This window comes from Garra rufa, chromosome 24 (genome assembly GCF_049309525.1).
Source record: "Garra rufa chromosome 24, GarRuf1.0, whole genome shotgun sequence".
Classification (NCBI taxonomy): domain Eukaryota; kingdom Metazoa; phylum Chordata; class Actinopteri; order Cypriniformes; family Cyprinidae; genus Garra; species Garra rufa.
In genome coordinates, this window is record NC_133384.1 from 4,281,353 (window position 1) to 4,306,070 (window position 24,718).

General features: G+C 37.0%; 1 protein-coding gene across 1 annotated transcript in view; it reads left to right on the forward strand.

Annotated features, from left to right (window-relative positions):
* dipk2ab (divergent protein kinase domain 2Ab) overlaps window positions 1-24,718 on the forward strand; it is a 65,443-nt gene that overhangs the window by 16,766 nt on the left and 23,959 nt on the right. Inside the window, exon 3 of the mRNA XM_073830825.1 lies at window positions 24,092-24,395. Coding sequence (XP_073686926.1) covers window positions 24,092-24,395 — 304 coding nt within the window. The remainder of the gene's footprint in view (window positions 1-24,091; window positions 24,396-24,718) is intronic.

The window sequence follows — 24,718 nt, forward strand, 5'->3', positions numbered from 1 at the left end:
ATAAATATTTATAAAAATGCAGTATATAGACATATCTTTAAAATATTGCGATATAACACCAACGTAAAGCCATTGTTTTTCACTCACTGAAAGCTACATCTGTCTGTGTGCAACGCGCCGGTCTCTGTTCTCATCACTGGCTGCACGCACGACTGCAGACACACCCCCTCTTGAAATTTCGGCATTACAAGTTTTGCAAATCGCTATCCGTGGGTCTTTCTCAGATATACTGAAATACGTCCACACCGCAGACGTGTTGCTTCAGACAAGCACGTGCAGGCTGCGGTTTCTGTTTGCGTCAACATACTGTTTCGGCCGTGTTGTTTCGGTGATAAAAGTCTTTCGGCCGAAAAAAACGAAAATGCACTTTTGGGCCATTTTCGGCCGAAAATTCGGTGCATCCCTACTATGTATGGTTGTGTATTTGATTGTAAAGCATTGTGCTGCACTGCTAATTTTAAGCAAAATGTGCTTGATAATAGGAAAGATACAGTACAATATTTTTTTAAGCAACCAAGCTTAAATTCAAATTAACATAGTAATGTTATAGTGCTTTTTGGTACTGCCTTTTCTTGTATTGTAATTAAGCCATCCATAATCACCTCTTTTTCTGAGAATGAATTCAAGCAGAACTTGTTTTCTCTCACAAAACTTCTCACTCCCACTTTTTTTACTCTGTATTTTTGTAAAATACCATGACGCCATTCACCGCTGCTTCAGTTTCCAATGTACTGTGAGGGGTTCTGGCAGGAAAGCGGCCCTTCCTCTCAGCTGTGTGAGAAACCGGTCTGTTTTTGTCAGTGGAAACCAATCCTCGGCACTGTCGTAAGGTTGGCCCACAACACGCTCCCCTTTTCTGTCCGCCGAAATCACGGTGCTGCAAGTCACGTGGAAAGCAGTTCGTCCCAAAGGAATAAATATTTTTAGAAAGCAATACGATGGCCAGAAATAATGAATTGCGTGTGATATGAAAAGCCTTTGTTTTAAGAGGGCCCGCAGTCCTGCCATGAAATGCTGAAGCCAACCTTTGTGTTTATTATACACTATTCACATAACCCATAAAATTTTCCTCTTTCAACCAGCCAGATTTTAACCTTTAAAGCAGCGTTATGCTTTGTTCTCTGCTGATTTCTCGAGTAGGTTGAGGAGATTCTGTGACCCACATTCTTTGCAGAGTTATTAATTCACACTTTCATGAGCCGACGTTCCCTGCATTTTATCTTCTGTCTGCGAAGCTGTGATGCATGAGGTCATGTTCGATAGATGTAGAGGCTGGTTCCGGTGACCTTGCTCAAATTTTGCCAGGAGCACAGTACTTTGTTAACAGCCCCCGCGTTAGCATAGGCTCTGCCTGCTCAGCCAGCTTGACAACAGGACATGACAGGCCTGTGGGGTTAACGCAGTCAAGGGTGCAGTGCTTGCCTCCAGAATGGTTGCTTGTCGAGACGCTCCTCCCTGCACCTGACATAGTTTGTGAGTTCAGCTGGAGAAAAAAATGGCAAAACGGTACTTCTGAAAGCTCCCCCTGGATTGTGGAGTCAAATGAGGGCAGAATTTTGGTAAAGTAAGAGAGCATTAAATAAAAACAGCATGAACGATCTTTGAACGCTGCCAGTCAATTGCCAATTAGCAGATGATGTTTAAACCACTGCATTTGCACATTGTCTGCTGAATGCGTAGTGTAGACCGTAACAGTTTTAAAACATTAATATGTGTCTGTAGAAGCTGCAAGTCCTTACCCTTTTTTTTTTTTTTTTTTTTTTTCTTCCCTACTATTTTTATGAGTTTATGCAGGCTAGGTAGGTAACACTAGGTAATTTAAACACTGTGAATAAGATTTGCATTTACACAAGGAGCAAAACTGCATTAGATATTACGACTTAATGCAATATATATTCTCTGAAAATAAGTGCATTTTCTTACCCATTTAGCAAAGACTAACTTTACTGAGGTTTATGCTCAAAACAACAACAAAACTACTGTAACTATTTTTTTCCCCAATTCAGTTAAGGTAATTCAATTAAAAGACATCCAAGACCGGTTCAAACACATCATGTGCAGAGAACATCATGTGTGCTGCTTTATGGGATGAGTCAGTTTTCATAAGCACACTGCATTTCTGAATACTTTGTTTGCTTCTAAACCTTGATTTTTCTAGTTTGGTGGTTGTTTTGGTTCAAGGATGATGCCCTTGGAGAGAATGAAAAAAAAAAAAAAAAAAAAAGCTATTTTTCTGCTCTGGTGGTCACTGGTGCCTCCCACACTTTTGTAATCCTGTCAGCTAATAAAACTCACACCTTCCAAATGGAGACGTAGTCTGTCTAGTGGATGGTGGTCCAACTACAAAACAAGAAACAGACGCCTGCTCACAACCTCAGCTATTCAGGCTTGTGTACTAAAATTATCCCAAATGTTTCTAAAAAATCTTTAAATCCAGAGAAATTTCAACTAGTGCAATTAGTTTCAACTCGTGCACATTTTGTCAGTAAAGCCGGTTCTGTGATTAGTCGTAAATCTCCAGCAGGGGTTTTCAGATGGAGCAGCATTCAGTACACAGAGCTGTACTGCCCTCCAAAGGCAAAGTGCAGTAACTACAAGAACACTGAAACTGAGAAAAATGCCTTTAAAGTTTTTACAACAGCTAGTCAAACATGTTGACACTCTTGTTTCTCTGAACGTTTCTCTGAAACGGGACAAAACTGAACCAGGAGACTTTGCCACAAGACAAAACAGTTGTCACAAAGTCCATTTTAAGCCTTAACTCAATTTTGACCAAATGTGTAGTTACTGCGCTTTGCCTTTGGAGGGCAGTGTAGTTCACTGAAAAGCAATGCCTAAACGCGTTCATTATCGCAGTTGATTTAATCACACAATTATGAAATCGAAAGAAATCATTAGTAATAATGACAGCTGTTTACATAGCTTCTCAGTGAACTACAGCTCTGTGTAGAAAATGGTGCTCTCAAAGCACATGAAAAAGACGCATTTAATAACATGTTTTTACTCCAAACGTACTTCATAACATCAGTTAAGTGTTTGAAATGAATCCTTCTGTAAGATGAAGTGGCTTCTTACACAGAATAAGGCACAGAACATATTTTATAGTATTTTAAGCATACAGGCATTGCATTATAAATATACTTTATTATAATGAAAATTATATTAATAAGAACTCAGATAAACCATATAGTCACACTGAATCAATGAAAGCAGTTAAATCTTATGTTTATTCAGCTGCAGCGATAGGCATTTTCAGTTTTTTTTTTCTTCGAGAGTATTTGGAGTTTCCGCGAGAGAGCGCCCTCTGGCCTTCGGATGAAGATTTACTGTTGATCACAGAACCATGCTTCATTGAATGATGCGCATGACAATCGCAGCTTCCGATTAATCGCAATTGTGATTTAATTTCAATTTATCGTGCAGCCCTACTAGTGGCCCTTTCCTTGTTATTGCTTTGCCTGCCAATTATGTCATAAACCCTTGATTTTTTTATTTATTTATTTTTATTTTTTTTGTAGAAGTCATGAACACACCAAAGACGCTTTGATATGTTATACATGTTATTAGACAGGTGACGAATGCACAGTAGCATTATAACAGAACTTTCAACACACTCAAATGTATCTAGTATGATAAAACAGCACTGCTATACTCCACATACGCATGACCAGAAAGAGTGGAAGCGGTTAACTGCATAATAAATCCTCACCCTGCTTCATACTACAGTGTTGTTATTAAAACTTTAATACGTTAGCTCACCCATGAACTCCTGTGATTCCACACTCAATCATCGCGCCATCAAACTATGCCTTTTTTTTTCATTAAATATGCACCTTCTAGCAGCGAAAATGACATACTTTGGCTTTAATTTCAATGACATTTCCTTTAACTTCTTCTACTGTCTGGATGAACTTTTGAAATTGTTTGTCAGATTTTCACCAAAATTGAGTCTGATCATCTTCAGACTGTGCTGACACAAAGTTATGGATTTTGTGTTGGTAGACATTTTTGAATAGCATTTCATCAAATTTGAGCCATGATGCCAAAATGACTCTGCAGAGCTTTGACATATTGACAACCAACTTTGTGTCTGTCACCTCACACTGAACATACCACATCAATTTGATCAATGAGCCACCTATTAGTCAAACGTGATAACCCAATAAATCATATAATTAGTGTTTTTTTGTTTTGTTTTTATTTCACCCATTTTGAGTAAAATTATCTTAAAATGGCTTAAATTACTCATTGCATCTGCCTAATGGTTGGCCCCTTAATTGCTGCTTGCAACTGTATTTGTTTACGAGTCCCTTGTTTGTTCTGAATAGTTAAACTGCTCACTGTTCTTCAGAAAAATCCTTCAGGTCAGACAAATTCTTTGGTTTTCCAGCATTTTTTTTATTTATTTATTTATTTTTTTTTAGATCCATCTTTTCACACTAAGGACAACTGAGGGACTAATATGCAACTATTACAGAAAGTTTGAATGCTTACTGATGCTCCAGAAGGAAAAACAATGCATTAAGAGCCGGGGGTGAAAACTTTTTGAATTTAAAGATCAGGGTAAATGTAACCTATTTTGTCTTCTAGGACACATGTATCCTTTGTAATTTCTGAAGGGCAGTCTTAAATGGAAAAAAAAAAAAAAAGATATTTAGGCAAAATAAGAAAAATGTACACATCTTCATTCTGTTCAAAAGTTTACACCCTGCCTCTCAATGCATTGTTTTTCCTTCTTCAGTATCAGTGAGTGTTTATATCTTGAAGGGATTGTTTGTCATAAAATCTGTCATAATTGATTTACTTTAGCTGAACACAAACGAAGATATTTTGAATAATTTTTGTAACTAAACTGCTATTGACTTCCATTGTATTCCATATTTTTTCCCCATACTATGGAAGTAAGTGGCTTCTGTCAGCTATTTGGTTACCAATATTCTTCAAAACATCAAGAAATTCATATACACTCTTAAAAATAAAGGTGTTTCACAATGTCATAGAAGAACCTTTTTGTCTAAATGGTTCGATAAAGAATATTTAACATTCTGAAGAACCTTTCTGTTTAACAAAAGCAGGGCTCGAAATTAACTTTTTTACTTGGTAGCACTGATGCTCCCAACTTCAAAAAGTTAGGAGCACCAAAAAATTTTTAGGAGCACCTAATTTCGTTTTAGTAATGTGCCGATCTTGATTCTTCATGGTCAATTCTTAATGCAGAGGTTTTACAAGCAAACGGGCTGATCCTGAAAGCCTTTTTTATATATTTATTTTACGCTTTAAGCGAGGGACAAGAATGAATGAAAATGTGAGTAAATGAACACAATGTTTATTTTCTCTATTATAGTTACAGCCATTTAAAGAGGTTTAAGATAAAGAGTTAAAGCCATTTAGAGGCAACCACTGCATTTTTAAACAATCTACAGTTTAAACAACAAAAAATAGACGACACAGTTCTTTCTTAGTCGTGTAGACAATAAATGCAGGCATGATCAAAGTAGGTTACTCTTTCAATATTCAAAGTGAAAATGACCGAATTTTTCTGATACAGAGCTATAGACACTATACAGCGTATTATAGCCCACATACTAATAACAGCCTAGATATGTTATGTAGCCTAATTTGCGCGCATTGGGGAGTCACTCTCTAATAGGGGTGTAACGGTACGCTACAATCGTATTCGGTTCGGTACAGTGTCTTGGAGAGCTTGGTTCGGTTCATTTTCGGTACAAAAAAATAAGAACTTACAAAATCTTTATTTTGAAAAGCTGCCAATACACAATAGAATTCTTGCATAAAATAAATAAAAGCGACACATTTGGGTGATATTTTACATAATATTTTTTTAAGGCTCTGAAATGAAGCGGTTGCAATAAATGTTGTTATTATTATACAAATTAGAGTGTTTATGAATGGTTATGGCGATTCAGGTTACATTTGCATATTGTATTTTATGAATGAAAGTAAAACTGGCGAGGTGAAGCTCTGTCTTGTTTTATTTAATGTTATCACAGGATAGTTAAATATAGGCTGTGTGTGGGGGAAAAAAAAGCGTGAAATAAGACCACAAAAATCTGTTAATGTGTTAACGGTCTAAACATATACATTTGGACTATATTTTTTTAGATACATACGTTTATATGTTTTTTATATGTATTTAAATTTGAAAGTAAAATAAATTACAATATTTATTTATGTTAAATCATAATCTGCGTGACCCTGCCGTTGATTTTGCTTTGATGACGTTCCAGGGCATTCCAAATGAGCGATTATTGTCAGCGAAGGCCAGCAAAGGGAGCAGTGAACACTGTGTATACCCTGTCGATCGGAACGCACATAGATATGTATATGGGAACGCACCTTAACCAAAGAGTATAAAAGTACTCTTTGCCTTAACTGTGCGTGTGTTACTGTGCGTCACTCAATAGCGTCCGTGCGGAAACTCGCCTAGAAACATTGTTCCGCTGTGCTTAATATCACGTTAATAATAAATGTATATTATTTAATGAAAAAAAATATATACCGAAACGGTACACAAGTGGACCGAACCGAACAGGCCGTACCGAAACGGTTCAATACATCCCCATGAACCGTTACACCCCTACTCTCTAAACGTGGGGTATTAAAATTGCTTTTAAATGCGCGTGCGCATTTTACTTTTGGTTTCGTTTTAATGATCCCGTGAAACTCTCGGCGGTGCTGAGCGTGCATTCTACAATACAAGAGATTACTTTAACAAAACCATTTGAAAGTGGGAGGACACCAACAGGATTTTGAAAAGTGTCCCGAGTAGAGATTACGCCCCTGCGTGAGTGGAACTCTGCCGCTGAGTTATCATCTGATGTGAATTTATGCGGCGTTATACAGTATATTGAGACGGAGGTGTCAGAATTGTATCTGACAGAATGTTCGCTGTAGCATGAAATAGATTTCTTCAAAAGCAGATTGTGGAGACTTTTTAATTGTCCAAAATCAAAAGAGAGAACGGCGAACCTGTCACTGCATCAGCTCACAGCAGTCTGTGCAGTAGTTAGGCTAGCCAAAGTTTTGTGAAGAAATGAAAGTAATTCGCACCACAACAATTACTCGCACTCGCACAAATGCTCCCAAATATAATTTGAGGTCGCGCAGATTAAATTTTGGGAGCATATGCAACCAAAATGGTCGCAATTTCGAGCCCTGAAAAGGTTTTTTGTAGTGACAGAACGTTCTTCAGATTTTAAAAAGATAATGAAAAGACGGTTCTTTAAAGAACCTTGGACTGAATGGTTCTTTGTGGAATCAAAAATGGTTCTTCTATGACATTGCTATGGAGAACGTTTTAAAGCACATTTATTTTTAAGAGTGTAGTTTTGGCAACTTGAGGTGAGTAAATGATGACAGAATTTTAATTTTTGGGAGATTTGCTTTGTGTGGAGTGTAAATTATCTTTCAGATAAGGAGAATCTGAACAGCAGAAAGTTGCTAAGATCCAACGTCACTAAGCAAAAGCAACTTACCGAGGAACTGTAACATCACCATCTTTGGGTGAGCAGCATCTACTAAAATGACATAAATCAAAATGATGTCCCTTAAATGAGTTAGCATCAGCCATTGTGCCCTTTCTGCATATTTTTATTGTCATAAATTAACCACCAATCCTTGTGCTTGTGCTTGTTCAAAAATAGACCAGTATACAGAGCAAAACCTTCAGCACTTTATCTCTCCTTCTCATCCTTAGCTGGTGGATTGGTGGTCTGTAATCTGGGATGGGATGCAGAGAGTAGATTTTGGGGGAAGGGGCGGAGAAAAGTCTGCCAAGCTGTAGAATAAGCACGGCACCCCGCAGGGACGAGTTCTCTCTGTAGACTGGCTCTGTTTTAAAATTTAATGTCCAAGCAAAATGCCAGACGGGGGCTGTTCTGCTTTCACGCCTGCGTGGCGGATCACAGGTCAACGACGGGGTTTGAGGGAAAAGGGCAGTCGTTTAATGTGAAGAACAAAACAACTTGCGTTTAGTTCTTCCTCAACAGCCCTTTAAATTGGCTTATCAGACTGTGTAATATGCTTCACAGCCGGTGAGAGGATATTTTCATCCACATTACGCTTTTTCCACATTTACTGTAGCATTGCGTCACTCAGTCTTGATCTGAATCGGTGCTAGATGCTTGTCCTGACAGGGATTGACGACTGGAGAAAATGTGGAGTATTTCACCACACCCTGGCAAAGTGTTTTACATGAGAAAGGCAGTTAGTGATGGTTACATGGGAACACCGGAAGGGATGACTGCTAATTATTGTTGTCTGTAATGAGGCTATTTAAGATTCAGTTTAGGTCTGCAGTTAACATCTATTTGGGTAAACGCAAACATGTTGATGCCAAGGTAACGAGATCCCTAATTCTAAAACTCATCCCCCATCCCAGATTGAAAAAGCAGTAAACTGCACTTCTGCTGGCATATTTATGCATTGATGGCCATTATAAGTAATTGTGTATACATGTTTTGCAAGCAATCATTAAACTTTCATTATATTGTAATAGATGTTTTATAATAGATGAGGTCCCAAACCTTTTTTTTTTCATTTATTTGTTCTTTTTTTTTCATTTATTTGTTCTTTTTTTTTTCATTTATTTGTTCTTTTTTTTCATTTATTTGTTCTTTTTTTTTGTTGTTAGCAACATTATGCTGATTATCTGATGCATAATGTCGTTTTCCTGCAACTCTAAATCCATATTTAGCTGAAAAATAATTATGTTGACAACTGAATGCCCTTTGACAGAAAAAAAAAATACATACTTGTATAACTCATATATAATTAAATTCAGGCGAAATTCTATATGCTGATATTTCTCAAATCATTTTATTCTGATGCACATAACAATATATATTTCCTTTTGTTTTGAAACAACACCAAGTCTCTCCTGTGCAGAAATGATAAAATTTCTTGTAGCGTCTGCAAATTCTGACTTAAAGTTACTTTTATTCAACCAGCAAGTTTTTTTTTTGACCGGAAATGACACTGGCTTCTCCCAACACCGCTAGGTTCCACGGACATAAACAAAAAAATTAATTGTTTGGCCACAATGATGTAGCCTTCATTTGCTGAGATTATGTTCCCTGGTCCACCGGTTAAAAAAATAAATAAATAAAAATGTTTGACAGTGGGTATGGTGTTCTTAGGGTTGAAGGCTTCTCCTTTTTTATGCCAAATGAAGGCTACATCATTGTGGCAAAACAATTCAATTTTGTTTCATCTGACCATAAAACAGAAGACCAGAAGTCGTCTTCTTTGTCCAGATGAGCATTTGCAAAGGCCAAGCAGGCTTTTGTGTGCCTTATCTGGAGAAATGGTGTCCTCCTTGGTCTGTGGCTAAAGTAAACATTACAGCTTGTAATTCCACAGCAGAGAGGGGCAGGGCCAGCAGAGCTCATTTGCATTTAAAGGGCCCGTGCAATAAAATAAGCAGATATTTTGCAGAGCTGATTTTGACAAGGTAAAAGTGTTTTTTTTTTTACACTACTATTGAGAATTTTTAACCAAAGTATATTACAGACTTTTTATTAAGACCCTAAAGAATCATATAAACTTGTGGAAAAATGGGCATCCGATGACCCCTTTAAGCAACAGAGCTGTAAAAATTCTGTCTATAAATGATTTAATTTACAGGTTTCATGTTTGTTTATTCATGGATGCTATAGCTTCAGACCTTTAAATCAAAACAGACTTGTGATTTATGGCATCAGTTACTGCTGTATTTAGAAACACAAATCTTAATGTTATTTGTGTATTTTACTTTTCATTTTATTACAAGTAGCCTACAGTTGTTGATGCTGCTGCTGCATGCACTAGTGACTGTTGACTATCACACACCTTATGCTACACCTCAGATGACAAGGGAATTTATAGTAATGTTAATACTTGGTCAGTTCGTGAGCTCATTCTCTCAAATGGCTTGGGTATGTAAAACTTCTATCGACTAAACGCCGCTGGGATATGGTATCAATTTATTGTGTACCTGTTTTTAAAAGGGTTCTGCACCAGCAGAGAATCTGTGATTGGCACAGATGTTTATTCTGTAAGTGTGTTTTTAAAAGAACTCTAGCATTACACAGGAAGGAGTTTTAAAATAGTGAGACTGTATTATGTGTTAGGTTTTTTTTTTATTGGGTAAGCAGGTGTTGGTTGTCAGAATAGCAGCATTACAAGACATTCAGACAAGCCAACAACAACAAGTTTGTGACAGAAATTTTACTGGGCGAACAAATTAATTCTGTGACTGATCCAGTACAGGACAAGATGAAGCACTAACAAGAACATCTGCTTAATGATGTTCGTGCTATGCTGTTAAATTAAACATCAGTGCATATTTCCAGCCAATTTCACCTTTGACTTTTTTACCTATATTTGCATTTCATACGGAATAATTAAAAGGCATGTTAGTCACGTATCATAGGGCAAACTCGATCTTTAGCACACACTCTCTAACCACATCTGACTAATTCAAAGATACCAGCGTCTCTCATGAGAGCCAATCATATTTTGTATGTGCTGTGGATTTTACATCTAGTTGCCCAGCAATTCCCCTTGTTTAACAAAGTTTATTAAACGCAGAATATCATAATTAGATTTTCACAGGAATGGTGGATTGTGTGACGATTCTCAATTAAACTATATTTAAAATACTAATTTGGTCTGTTAATGCTGTCATTCGGATCATAAAGCATTAAATATATTATTGACATAATCAAATCTCAACATAATGGTAATTATTTTAAAAGTACATGTATTTAAAAATACTCTTTTGAATATATTTTTCTAGTTCATAATGCCATTTATCCTGTAAGAAGGTGGTCAACAAGGTGCTTTTTTTTAGAAACATGTATTTTTGTACTTTTATTTACATTTGAGCAAAAAGTGCATTTCCAAAATTAGTTATACCCTTCTCAATAATCAATAGAATATATTTTATTGGCTATTACAGCAATCAAATGCTTCCTATAATTGCTGTCCAGCTTTTTGCATGTCTCCACTGGTATTTTTGCCCATTCGTCTTTAGCGATGAGCTCCCTCCACAGATTCTCAATTGGTTTTAAGTCAGGACTCTGGCTGGGCCACAGCAAAACATTAATGTTTTTGTCTACTAACCATTTCTTCACCACTCTTACTGTGTGTTTTGGGTCGTTGTCATGCTGAAATGTCCACTGGTGCCCAAGGCCAAGATTCTCTGCAGACTGCCTGATGTTGTTGTTGAGAATTTTGATGTATTGCTCCTTTTTCATGGTGCCATTTACTGTGATTAGGTTCCCTGGTCCACCGGCTGAAAAATAACCCCCAAAACATTAGGTTCCCACCACCATGTTTGACAGTGGGGATGGTGTTCTTAGGGTTGAAAGCTTCTCCTTTTTTACGCCAAATGAAGGCTACATCATTGTGGCCAAACAATTAAATTTTAGTTTCATCTGACCACAAAACAGAAGACCAGAAGTCGTCTTCTTTGTCCAGATGAGCATTTGCAAAGGCCAAGCGGGCTTTTGTGTGTCTTATCTGGAGAAGTGGTGTCCTCCTTGGTCTGTGTCCGTGCAACCCAGCAGTGTACAGTGTCCGTTGAACTGTCTTGAGATGTTACCACCAGCGGAGCCCAGATTCATCAAGACGTCTTGTATTTTTTAATAATACTTTGCATTTTAGCCACTGGAACTTCAAAACATTTAGATATGGTCTTCTAACCTTTTCCTGACTTGTGAGCATCCACAATGCGCAGCTGCTGGCCCTCAGTGAGCTCCTTTGTCTTAGCCATGACTGTCCACAAACCAACAGCAGAGAGCTTCTCTTTTTCACCTGTTGAGTTGATTAAAACAGCTCTTCCCAATGAATCAGGATAATTATGATGCTTTAGAACAGCTTGGACTATTTGGAAAGGTATAGAACTTTGGATTTTCCCATAGACTGTGACAGTTTGCAAAGGGTATGAATAATTTTGGACATGCCACTTTTTGTTCAAATGTAAATAAAAGCTAAGAAATATATTTTTTTTTTCCACAATGATGCCTCTTGTACCTTGTCTTATCTTTTGGGTGAAGCCTTTGTCATTTCTGGTCAAAAAAAAAAAAGTTTGTTTGTTGATCACAGATTACAAAGTAGATAAGGAAAACTAGGATGCCTATGTATTCAAAGCAATTACTGTTTACAATGGTGAACTCTCCATGTTACCACAAATTGCAGTTCTCTGACAAAACTTGCCAAAGAAACCCAATTTGCAGGCATTTTTACATGTGTGGGGTCAGACTGCAGAAATCGCATTGATCAACAATATAGTGTTACCAAATTGTTATCTGACCCAAAGATCCACTCTTATAAACAAGCACACAACAGAGCTGCTCTCGTGTGAGATGCTGTTTGGAAGGGCATGACATTGTAAAAACTGCAGGTTTACTCTTTTCATCCTCTCCTCTGGAGGAAAGCCATTTGTCTGAGGCTGTTTCATTTTCAGCAGGGTGAGATTCTCTAGAGATCTGCTGGGCACACGGTTTCTGTCACATTTTCTCTTCCTTATGTTCTCTTATTTTCCTCCTCCCAGTTCCTCCTCCCTCCCCATTTATTATGCTGCGATATGTAGCTATATTACAAATGTCACTGTTGTTACACTTATTAACAGCTCTGTGATTTGCAGAACGCAGAGTCAGATGGAATTGAGTTTTCTGTTGGTTTAACATTGGTAATTGTGCTCTTAAGTTGCACATTTCAAAACCCAATGAAATAAGACAATGCTGTATGTATATGTACTCTTAGAATAAAAGGTTCTATATAGAACCTCAAAGGCTTCTATCAGGCGCTACATATTTGGAACCCCCAAAAGGTTCCATATAGAACCCTTCTTAAGGGTTCAATCAAACGAACCCTTTAGGGTTCTTTGTAGCTGGGAAAAAGGTTCTATATAGAACCCTTTAGGGGTTCCAAAATGGGATTATTTTATGGACTTATTTTTGTTTCAGTTAAATTTTATGGCTTAAACAGCTCATATAGATAGATAATTACTAGAATAATTGAAACAACCGTACATGTAACATCAAAGTGTTATATGATCATTTTAAGACACTTTTATTAGCATTTACAATGCCAAGCAATACATAACACCAATTCATAATGCAACAGTTACAAGAATTAACACAAATCCATGTTTATTTATTCATTCACACTTTTCAAGAGCAACCAGAGTCATAAATACATGTTGACTGCTAGAATCCGCAAAAAAAAAAAAAAAAAAAAAAAAACCTGAATGTTAATTTGCACAAATAAATCAATTTAAGGTTAACTTGCAATAAATAAATACATTTAGAATGTGAAGTTTGTCACTAAACATATTAATGACACTCCTATTTTGCATCTCACCACCAGTTCATTGCCCTTTACTTTCAATAAAAGTCAAGTATTTTCCACACTTTCTTATAAACCTATAAACCAAGTAGTCTAACACGTTTTTTGTATGCTGCAACTTTCCCCAATTGTGTAACTCATGAAAGATGGTAAACCTGGTAAGTCCACATGTTCCTGAAAAGGGAGCTGAAAGACTAACTAGTAGCATTGCGTTTAAATTCATACGCATTAAATAGTAATTTTATATTCAAATAAGCCTTAAATTAAAAACAAAGGACTCATGGCAATGTCAGAATTTGGAAGAGCTAAATACTGCTGAATGAAAGAAACTGGGTGCTGGCTTTTGGATGTTCCATACTGAACAGAAAGTGGACAGCAAACAGAATTCTTTTGGCATAAAGGGTTCTTTGAAGTTCAGGAAAGAACCCTAGGGTTCTATATAGAACCCCATTAAACCTTTTTTTTCTAAAAGTGTGGGTTCAATTCAGTTGCTTGTATACAGTTCTGTATATAAAAAAGTTATTTAGCTGCTACTAAATGTAAGTTAAAGGATGCTATTATCAAAATTATGACTAAAATAAACATGCTATTTCAAACTTGCAAATAAGGAGATTCAAATACAAAGTCTCCACAGAGAAAACTAGTCTAGTCTGAATAGGACAATAGATGATCTAATTTACTCCAGGCTGAAAACATCCATGCGAGCTGCTATACTGCACAGCAAGCTATTGCACATATGTTTTATTAGGGGCCAAGCACTGAAGGTGTGTAGGCACCTATTGTATCTGTTCTGTTTCTTCTTATTATTATTCCGCCGCAAGTCTAAGGCAGCCCATAGAACCGCTTGCGGGAAAGTTGTATAATTTGGCACACTAATAGAGGACAGTCTCAACTTTAACCATAGCAAGTTTGCAGTCTCTAACTCAAACTCTCTAGCGCCACCACTTGTCCAAACTTTCACTTTCTTTTTGCTGATAACTTTTGAACCGTAAGCCACAAAATCAAAATTCCAATTTTCTCTGAATCCTTGGGGTCATGCCGAGTCGAATGAACACCAAATTTCAAAAATCGTAAGGTTTAGTTTTTTTTTTCTATAATTAATTGTTTGTAAAACCTACTTTTTCGAACTCGTCCTAGACGGTTTGTCTGATTTTCACCAAAATTGGCTCAGATCATCTTCAGACCATGCTGGCAAAAAGTTATGGAATTTAAGTCGATTGGACAAACCGTTCTCGAATAACACGCTAATTAATTCTACGAAAAGCGTGCAAAAATGGAAGTGAGGCCATATCTCCGTAACGCTTTGGAATATTGAAACCAAACTTGGTGTGTGTTATAACAAGCATGACCTGAGGCTACCTGCAGTGTTTCGTCACAGTGCCACGTAGTGATCAGGAGATATGAAATTTGGCTATTTTTGCTTATAACTTCTTAGTGATTTGGCCAAAAATCTCGAAACTCATCCCGTTAGATTCGGAGGAGCATGCCGAGTCGAACCATATCCAATTTTCCCATGTCAGCCATTTTGGGTGTCGGCCATTTTGAATTTAGCTTTAAAATGCTGTATCTTGAGAACGGATTAGCGTATCATTTCGACAATAATTACAAAAATGTTCGGCACCATGCCCTGAATGTACATAAAAATTTTGGGGCCACCTTGTGGTCAAAAGTTATAACGAAATTTCGAAAAATGCTAATAACTTCTGAAAAAAATGGCTTATTGTAATAAAAGTGATCTCAAAATATTCCTTGGGTGAGGCCGAGAACATTGATACCAATTATACCAAAATTGGCATAACTTCCTGTTCGCCATTTTGATTAATGTAGAAGACCTACTTTTTCGAACTCCTCCTAGACCGTTAGTCAGATTTTCACCAAATTTGACTCAGATCATCTTCAGACCATGCAGACAAAAAGTTATGGATTTCGTGTTGATATTCGAAACAATTTTCATTTAACGCATCAACGAATTTGCTGGAAAGATGCCAAAGTGCATCGGAAGCTGTATCTCTGCAAAGCTTTGAGATATTTGCACCAAATTTGGTATATGGCATTACCACCTCACACTGATTACACCACATCAATTTGGTAGCAGCGCCACCTGTTGGTCAAGAGTAATGAAGCATTCATAAACCATTATTTTTAAAATGATCAAAAATGCTAATAACTGTAGATAGCATTAGCCTATTGTAATGAAACTGGTCTCAAAATATTCCTAGGGTCATGCCGACAACATAGATACCAATTATGCCACAGTTGGTCAAACTTCCTGTCCGCCATTTTGATCTATGTTGAAAACCTACTTTTTCGAACTAGTCCTAGACCGTTCGTCCGATTTTCACCAAAATCGAGTCAGATCATCTTCAGACTGTGCTGACAAAAAGTTATGGATTTCATGTTGATAGATGAAACTGTTTTCGTACAGCGCCTCTATAAATTTTAGGCTTGATGTGAAAATGACTCTAAGGCTATATCTTTGGAAAACTTTGACATAATGACACCAAACGTTGTGTGTACGTTTGTCACCTCACACTAAACACGCCACATCGATTTGATAACAGCGCCACCTGTTGGTCAAATCTAATAAGCCATTAAATCATATCAGTAGGTGTTCTACATCATTTTTCTGTCGTTTTGACTAAAATCATCCTAAAATGGCTTCTTTTTACTTATTGTTGCAGTTGGTCTGCTGTTCCTGCCATCCTTAGCACCTCATTTTGCCCTTTGAATGCTTGGCCCCGTAATTGCTGCTTGCAGCTATATTTAAATCTGTAACCCTGTGGGTGTGGTTAGCAGTCACAACAGAGATAATTTACATATTGATGTGTTATAGGTACGTAGCTAAAAGAACCTGATTATTTTCAAGGATGCATGTCGGGAGAGAGTAATGGAAAGTCATTTACAGTCCTTTTTGATGAGAAACCTTGGCTAAACTTTCAAAAGAAATTTAGGAAAAACGCTAATATAGAATATGGCTCCTTTAAACAAATTACAGTGGAGGGAGAAAGCCACTTGTTATTGTGTGAATAAGAATGGAAATTTCCCACTGATCATTTTGAGCGGCCACTGTATCAGGTAGAGTTGTGCTCCCTCAGCAATTCTTAATGCCACCAATTAACACACACTCACTCTCTCTGTTTCTCTCTCTCTCTCTCATAAAAAAAGATAAAGGGGAAGATTTCCACCCAAGCACCTCTTTTTTTATTAATATTAAAGTTTAGTCAACGTTAAATGAGACCCCAGTTTCCAATTTATTTTGCCACTTCAACGCCTCATCGGTAACGTTAATAACTCCTGGATACTGGATTAGAGTTTTAAGTGCACTGGGGGGAACGTCAAATAAGCAGAGCATTTGTCAGCTCTCCACGGACTAAAACACGCTGAAATACTTTCCGTTTTACTTAATCGTTTGCCAATTTTTTAACTGTTTGTTGTGAAGCCATTTAAAGAGACTTCAGAATCACCCAGTAATGGGTGGATTCAGAATATACTGATGATAAATATTTTGTGAAGGTATATGTTTCAGATATACAGTATTCAGGAGAGAACAAATATGTGTGCTGATTATCTTGACAGTTGCAAACTTTAAATTGAGTTACAAAAATTAGATTTTAGTAATAACATCATTTAAACAGATACTACTACTACTACTACTACTACTACTACTACTACTACTAAGTTCAAAAGTTTGGGGTCAGTAAGAGTTTTATAAATGTTTTTAAAGTCTCTTAAGCTCATCAAGGCTGCGTTTATTGGATCAAAAATGCATTAACATGAATTGTTGCGCATCTCCGGGCAACACAGTACTGTTTTGATCCGAAATGAATTGGACATTTTGAACAAATCGTGTGAATCAGTGATTTAAAGGCACATTCATAAAGAGAGCCATTTGCTTTAGTCCTGAATGAATTAATCGTTTGAATGAATCGCATGAATGACTCAAAGTCTGCCAGGAGTATAATTTCATTAAATAATAATAATAATAACATTAAAGGGTAGTTCACCCAAAAACATACATCCTGTCATCATTTACTCACCCTCATGTCATTTTAAAGTTTGAAATTCAAACCTTTCTTTTGTGGAATATTAAACAAGGTATTTTGAAGACTGTTGGTAACAAAGCTGTTATGGTTACCAATGACTTTCATTGTATGTACAAAAATTCTGAGGTATTTCTTAAATTATCTTACTTTAATTTCCATAGTTTATGTTAGGCTGTTGTAGCCTGTATGTTTATGTATAATAAAGTTTGTTAAATCAAATAAAACATTTCTTTCTAAAGCTACAATTTGTAATGTCTGCTTGATACTTTTCTCATTCAACACAACAATAGCTTTAAATAATCTTTTGTGGGTATTTTCAGTCAAATCTTTCAACACATTGTGTAATTAATTAGATTAAACGTTTTAATTGACCAACAGCCCTAGTTAAAACACGTATAAACTAATATACTAAAATACTAATAAACTAATAAAGTACTTACAGATCATTTACAAACTTTTCGTTTATAGTTAACATAGGCCTGGTTTCACAGACAGGGCTTAGACTAAGCCAGGATTAGGCCATAGTTCAATTAGGACATTAAAGTAATTTTTATAAACGTGCTTCGGAAAAAAAAAAAAAAAAAACATTACTGGTGTGCATCTTGAGACAAAACAAAGGCAATGATGTATTTTAAGATCAGTCCATGCAAGTTTCTTTCAGTTAAATAAGCTCAGACTTAGATTTTAGTCTAGGACTAGGCTTAAGCCTTGTCTGTGAAACCGGGGGTTAGTTTATAAACTGTAGTTTATACATGAATAGATTCTATACAAATAGTGAGTTCTTCATTCATTGTCACTGTAGTTAGCAAGTAATTAGTGTTTAATTAGCTTATATGTAAAGAGTTAGATAATGCTTTGCTAACAACTTATTAAAGGAGAAGTCCGGTGTGATATTGACCTAAAGTGTGTTGAATCATGATACCGAGTGTGAACTTACCCTTCATAGCTCATCTCGGCTTGTCCACTGCAGTCCGAAATCTGGCGTTAGTTAGCCGATGCTTAAAACAGGTTGTCAACGAGAGTGAATCGGGCATCGGACTAGCCATTCAAATAAATCACTGTTTTACACCATTTACGAGGCACAAAGTAGCTCCACACTTCATTGGTAGACTTCCAAGGGCCCTGACATTTAAAACGAGACATTGAGAACTTTGAATATAATAATTTGAATATACCGGTCGCCGCCATCTTGAATTTAGTCACGATAAGTCGAGTGACGAGCACTTATCGTGACTAAATTCAAGATGGCGGCGACCGGTATATTTCATAAGGGGAATGTCTGTATAAATCATCTTGTAAATAAACTACCAGTGCTTTTTCAAAGTTCTCAATGTCTCGTTTTAAATGTCAGGGCCCTTGGAAGTCTACCAAGTCTGCCTCGCAAATGGTGTAAAACAGTGATTTATTTGCATGGCTAGTCCGATGCCCGATTCACTCTCATTAACAACCTGTTTTTAGCATCGGCTAACTAACGCCAGATTTCGGACTGCAGTGGTCAAGCCGAGATGAGCTATGAAGGGTAAGTTCACACTCGGTATCATGATTCAACACACTTTAGGTCAATATCACACTGGACTTCTCCTTTAACTATAAATAGTTCTCACTTTATGTCACAGAAAGTGGGAAACTGTCATTAAGTGCTTTAAAGGAACACTCCACTTTTTTTTGGCTCATTCTCCAACTCCCCCCGAGTTAATAAGTTGAATTTTACCGTTTTGAAATCCATTCAGCCGTTCTCCTGTTCTGGTGATATCACTTTTAGCATAGCTTAGCATAGATCATTGAATCATATTAGACCAATAGCATCGCGTTCAAAAATGACCAACGAGTTTCCATATTTGTTGTATTTAAAACTTGACTCTTCTGTAGTTATATCGTGTACTAAGACCGGCGGAAATGCAAAGCTGCGAGTTTCTAGGCTGATAAGATTAGGAACTACACTCCCATTCCGGCGTAATAGTCAAGGAAGTTTGCTGCCGTAATAAGGCTGAAGCAGGAGCAGTAATACCACGCAGCACATGTGCAAATGCTAAACTAGCTGGGAACTCATTTCTGATAATACTCCGCCTGCTTCGGCCATATTATGGCAGCAAACTTCCTTGACTATTACACCAGAATGGGAGTGTAGTTCCTAATCTTATCAGCCTAGAAACTCGCAGCTTTGCATTTCCACCGGTCTTAGTACACAATATAACTACAGAAGAGTCAAGTTTTAAATACAACAAATCTGGAAACTCTTTGGTCATTTTTGAACGCAATGCTATTGGTCTAATAGGATTCAATGATCTATGCTAAGCTATGCTAAAAGTGATATCGCCAGAACAGGAGAACGGCTGAATGGATTTCAAAACGGTAAAACCCAACTTATTAACTCGGGGGGAGTTGGAGAATGAGCCTATTTCCAAAAAAAGTGGAGTGTTCCTTTGCTGGTCATTAATTGCTTTAATATGAGCTGTTTCTTTAAAAGAATCTGTGACCTAATCTGAAGTGAGAACTCTTCACTCCGAATAACAGTTAACATGTCCTTTTAATATGAGTTAATTAAACAATAATACTTGTGTTAATTACAGTGACAATGTATGAATTTACTTTTTTTTTTAAAACAGCCTATTATTTAACAATATAGATACTACAATATTTAAACTATAAACTATAAGTATTATTTCTTGAAGAAAAAATACTTTTGAGCAGTAGTGTATACATTTGTTTGCACATATTTATATGTGATTACATATTTATAATCTTTAACCATTTTGACTCTAGTCAGTATTGTCAGAATCAGCACATGAAGAGTTTAGGATGTGCCAGTGCAAGCCACCCCCAAATTTTGACAATTCTATCAACTTGCCCCAGTCCGCCATCTTTGATTCCCAGACTGACAGCTGCTACTATATGAACTACATAAAAGTGGCTGTAAAAGCGATGCCGAACAGCCTCCGGGCCTCCTTACGAAGGTCTTTCTTTGCTAAAAACCACCCTTAACCCTCATTAACAGAGCAAGACTTCAACAAAGCCCAACACAAAAGCGATTGGCCTGCTGTTTCTCCATTCAAATCCCTCTCTTTGAGGTTTGCGAGGTGTATTCCTCCCCTCTCCATGGATTTTCTCCCCCTTCTTTCTAGAGAGCCCCTGATCAAACCCACACAGGAAGTGTGCTGGGAGTGAGCAGCGCTGTGAGGCTGCTGATTGACCCACTCCTCTTATAGAGTATTGACCGCCTTACTCGCAGACTTCATGCCCGCTTCCGAACGCTAATTACTAATATCACAGTGGGCTAATATTGTTATTATTGCACACTCCATTTATAGTACTTTGGAACAAATTGGATTTGGAGAAATTGTTGGCACGGTTTAGCGCTGATTAGAGGGAGTGTGTGTTTTGTTTCCCGCCTGGATTTTGTTGGCCTAACTGGAGCGTGGCCTGATAGTTTGAGTCTTATCTCATCTGTCCCTTCTTAGAGGCCGTGGCTAAAGAGTCAAAGGCTTAGTGCAACATCAAAGCCATCTAGCTCTGGGTGTACACCGCTGATAGAAAGACAGATGGAGAGGAAGACGTGGACGGGGGTTGTCACAAAATAACTGATGAGCGACAGTCACATTGTTACTGTGAAAACAGTGCGGGTGCACTGTAATGTGTTTGTGGGTCACTGGACTAGTCATACAGTATTGAGCTACATTGTTATCATGACCTCATTAGGTTTATTTCAGTGATAAATAATTATGAATATTTAGCATTTTTGCAATTTTGTGAACAAACATTCTCTACATAATGAGCAACATTATTGTCTGATTGGTGGTAATTTTGTGTCACGCAACATTTTTGATTTCAATGTAGTACAGTCAAACAGAAAAAAAAAAATGTGGCTGATGAGTCAATAACATGAGGTTTATTTTTTCAGCTCCAAATCTTGATTATTATTATTATTATTTTTTTTTTTTTCAAAACGTTAACTTTTTTTAATACAAAATGACCTGAATACTTCTTTCATGAGTATGTTTTGAATTTCTAAATTAATGTTTCAAGATGACATTCTTGAATAGAAAAGTACTTTGGCATAACATTGTGTTATTAGTGAAGCTGGTTTATTAAAATTATATAAATACTCAAATCGAAGTCATGTGTGCAGAAATGTTTAACAGGAGATCAGGACCATTATGTCTGTGCCGAAGTCCAAAAATCCTAGGAAATTTCAGAACTGTTCTTTTTATGACATGCAAATTTATTTCAGGTTACACACACACACACACACACACACACAAAGTTATATAAAGTTGTATATATTGTGTATATGTATATGTATATGTATATATGTGGGTCAAAGACTGCTTTAAATTGTTGTTTTTCCAAATAAATAAATAATAAAATAAAAAGTTTTTTGTTTAATTTAATTGCATTAAATAGCAAAAAATAAATATCATACATTTTTTCCTAATTTACAGAAGACACCCACTAAAATGTCATTCAGTGTAACAATCTTGTCAGGCATATTTACCTCAAAAATCAAGATATGACATAAATTGAAAGACAAATTACTTTCACCCCAAATACTAATTAGTTGTAATTGTACATTTTAAAAATGTGCACCTATCCTAGGTTTTGCCCATTTGTCAGTAAGAATGTTTTACTCATTTTTAAAGGGGTCATCGGATGCCCATTTTTCCATAAATTGATATGATTCTTTAGGGTCTTAAGGAGAAGTCTATAACATACTTTAGTTAAAATTTCTCATTGCTCTTTTTACCTTGTCAAAATCGGCCCTTAATGAAAAGTCTATAATATACTTTGGTTAAAAGTTCTCAATAGTAAAAAAAAAAAACACCCTTTTACCTTGTCAAAATCAGCTCTGCAAAAAATCAACTCATTTTATCGCATGTTCCTTTAAATGCAAATGAGCTCTGCTTGCCCCGCCCCTCTCTGCTGTGGGCTGACGGGCCGTAATGCTTACTTTAGCCGCGAAACTTGCTAACCAACACATTATTAAGAAAGGCCATTTGCAAAGATGCATAAAAAACCCGTATACTTCTGTGAGTGAAGCTGCATCACGAATTATTCACACGAACATAGACGCATATGTAGATCGGGATCAGCGCTTTTCTTATGAACGTTAATCCTCTGCGTCTTCAGCGGGTCAGATGTCGGGAGTAAATGACGACTGCTATGGCATTCTTAAATAGAAAAGTACTAATATTGGGCGTAATATTGTATTATTAGTGAAGCAGGTTTGTTATAATATTATAAATAATCAAAACAAAGTCATGTGATGTGACCTTCATGCAGAAATGTGCATAAATGTAAAACAGGAAATCAGACTGTTATGACTTTGTGCCAAGGTCTAGAAGTCACTGAAAATATCTTTTTTTTCCCTTTTTTTTTTGTTATTTCAGGTTATGCACAATAAAAATAAATAATATATTTATGAATGATATATTGTATATTCCTTTACAAAATATTTGTGTGTGTGTGTGTGTATATTACTTATTTTTGGGAAAATAATTAGAGATGTGTGCATTGCATCTGTTCAAGGTGTAAGGAATAACTAGTAAAAATATCATAAATAGTATGGCCGCATGCTACTCTGAATGTACCACTTGTGTTCTCCCTTTCTACATTACCAGTTTAAGAGTGTGTAACAAAAAGCTCTCAGACTGAACAGAAGCTGTTTTATTCTGCGTCCTTTTACTGATTGTATGTTTTTAAATAATATGTGTATGGTGAAATATTAATGAGATTCGGCATTAAACTTTAACCAGATTCTGAGGCAGATTAAACTGGACTATTACATTTCTCTGACTGTGAAATAAAAGCGAATCCGATTGCAGTAGTACGCCTTTTTCCCTTGCGCAGCGCCGTCTGTCAATATCAATGAAGCTCGTGTGAGTCATTTGAGTAGCTCGGAAAAATGAAGCAGGCGGAATTATTGCTGAATATCAGCCGGAAGGTCCCGGAGCAAAACAAGACGAAGGTTTCGTACACTTCAAATATGACTCATTAAAATAGAGTGGCACTCTGATTGAATAAACCGGATTGTGTGGCCAGGACAGTGAATGTATTTGGTTTTTCCTTTTATTTTGCTCTAATTTGTGCTCTTTCATATCTAATTGACTCCGCACTTTAACGCTGCGGTAGATGGAATAGACAGAGAACCTGTAATGAGACATGCCCACTCAAGGCCCCTGAGAGACCAACCCAGTTGCTGGGGTACAGCTGCTTTACTTGCCTCATTTGTGTGTATCTGAAGAGGCTAGCAAAGTAAAGTCACAACTGACAGATGCCTCCCCAGCATCCACAAATTTCCTGCCTCTATGTGAGTCAGACAAAACAAGCATCATATTAAAATAATAACCTGCTGTTTTGCATGCAATTGATGTCTTGCTTTCCCCCCCTCTTCAAGTAGCCCTCCTACCAGAGCTGTTAGCTTTCATCTCAAAACATTTCAATTCAATGTCTGGACACCAGAAGCACCGCCGTCAGCATTGAAACCAATCACAATTCCCCGTAGTCCAATTTACTGTTATTCTATGAAGGTATTTGAAGTTCACATGGATTAGCCAACTTAGTTTGGCCGAAGAAACGTTTTCATTTGAACTTGATGTTTGGTGGAGGGGTACGATGGGAATTTCAGAACTCGCTCAATAGGGTCTTTTAACTTTTATTGAACATAAACTCCAAATCGTTCCCTTGTGTGCTCTTCGCAGAGTTTCCCGTCTGACGAAGGCTGGCCGTTCGCGAAGTACCTGGGTGCTTGCGGCCGGATGGTGGCAGTGAACTACGTGGGCGAGGAGCTGTGGAGTTTCTTCAATGCTCCCTGGGAAAAGAGAGTAGACCTGGCCAAGCAATTGATGGACATTGCGGAGCAGCTTACTAACAACGACTTCGACTTTGCTCTCTATCTGCTGGACGTCAGCTTCGATAACTTCGCCGTGGGCCCGCGGGACGGGAAGGTCATTGTGGTGGATGCGGAGAATGTTGTGGTGGCCGACAAGAGGCTGATCAAACAGAGTAAGTAAATAGATTGCCTATTTCCTACATGTACAGTAAACCTCAGTCTGCGTACACAGTGTTTCTTGATATACCGGAGCATCCTAGACACAAATTTGCTTCCCAAAAATGTTCACAATCCAAGACTGATGTTAAAAGGATTGTTCACCCAAAAATGATTCAGAAAATCATTTACACAAGGTGCTCGATAAATTGCTTTACAAAATGTAATCCCTTACTTATTACAAATTACATGGAAATTATAGTTTGTAACATAATCTGTTGGATTGCACATATTAGGTAATGTAGTCTGACTACATTTTGATTACTTTTAGATTACTTTT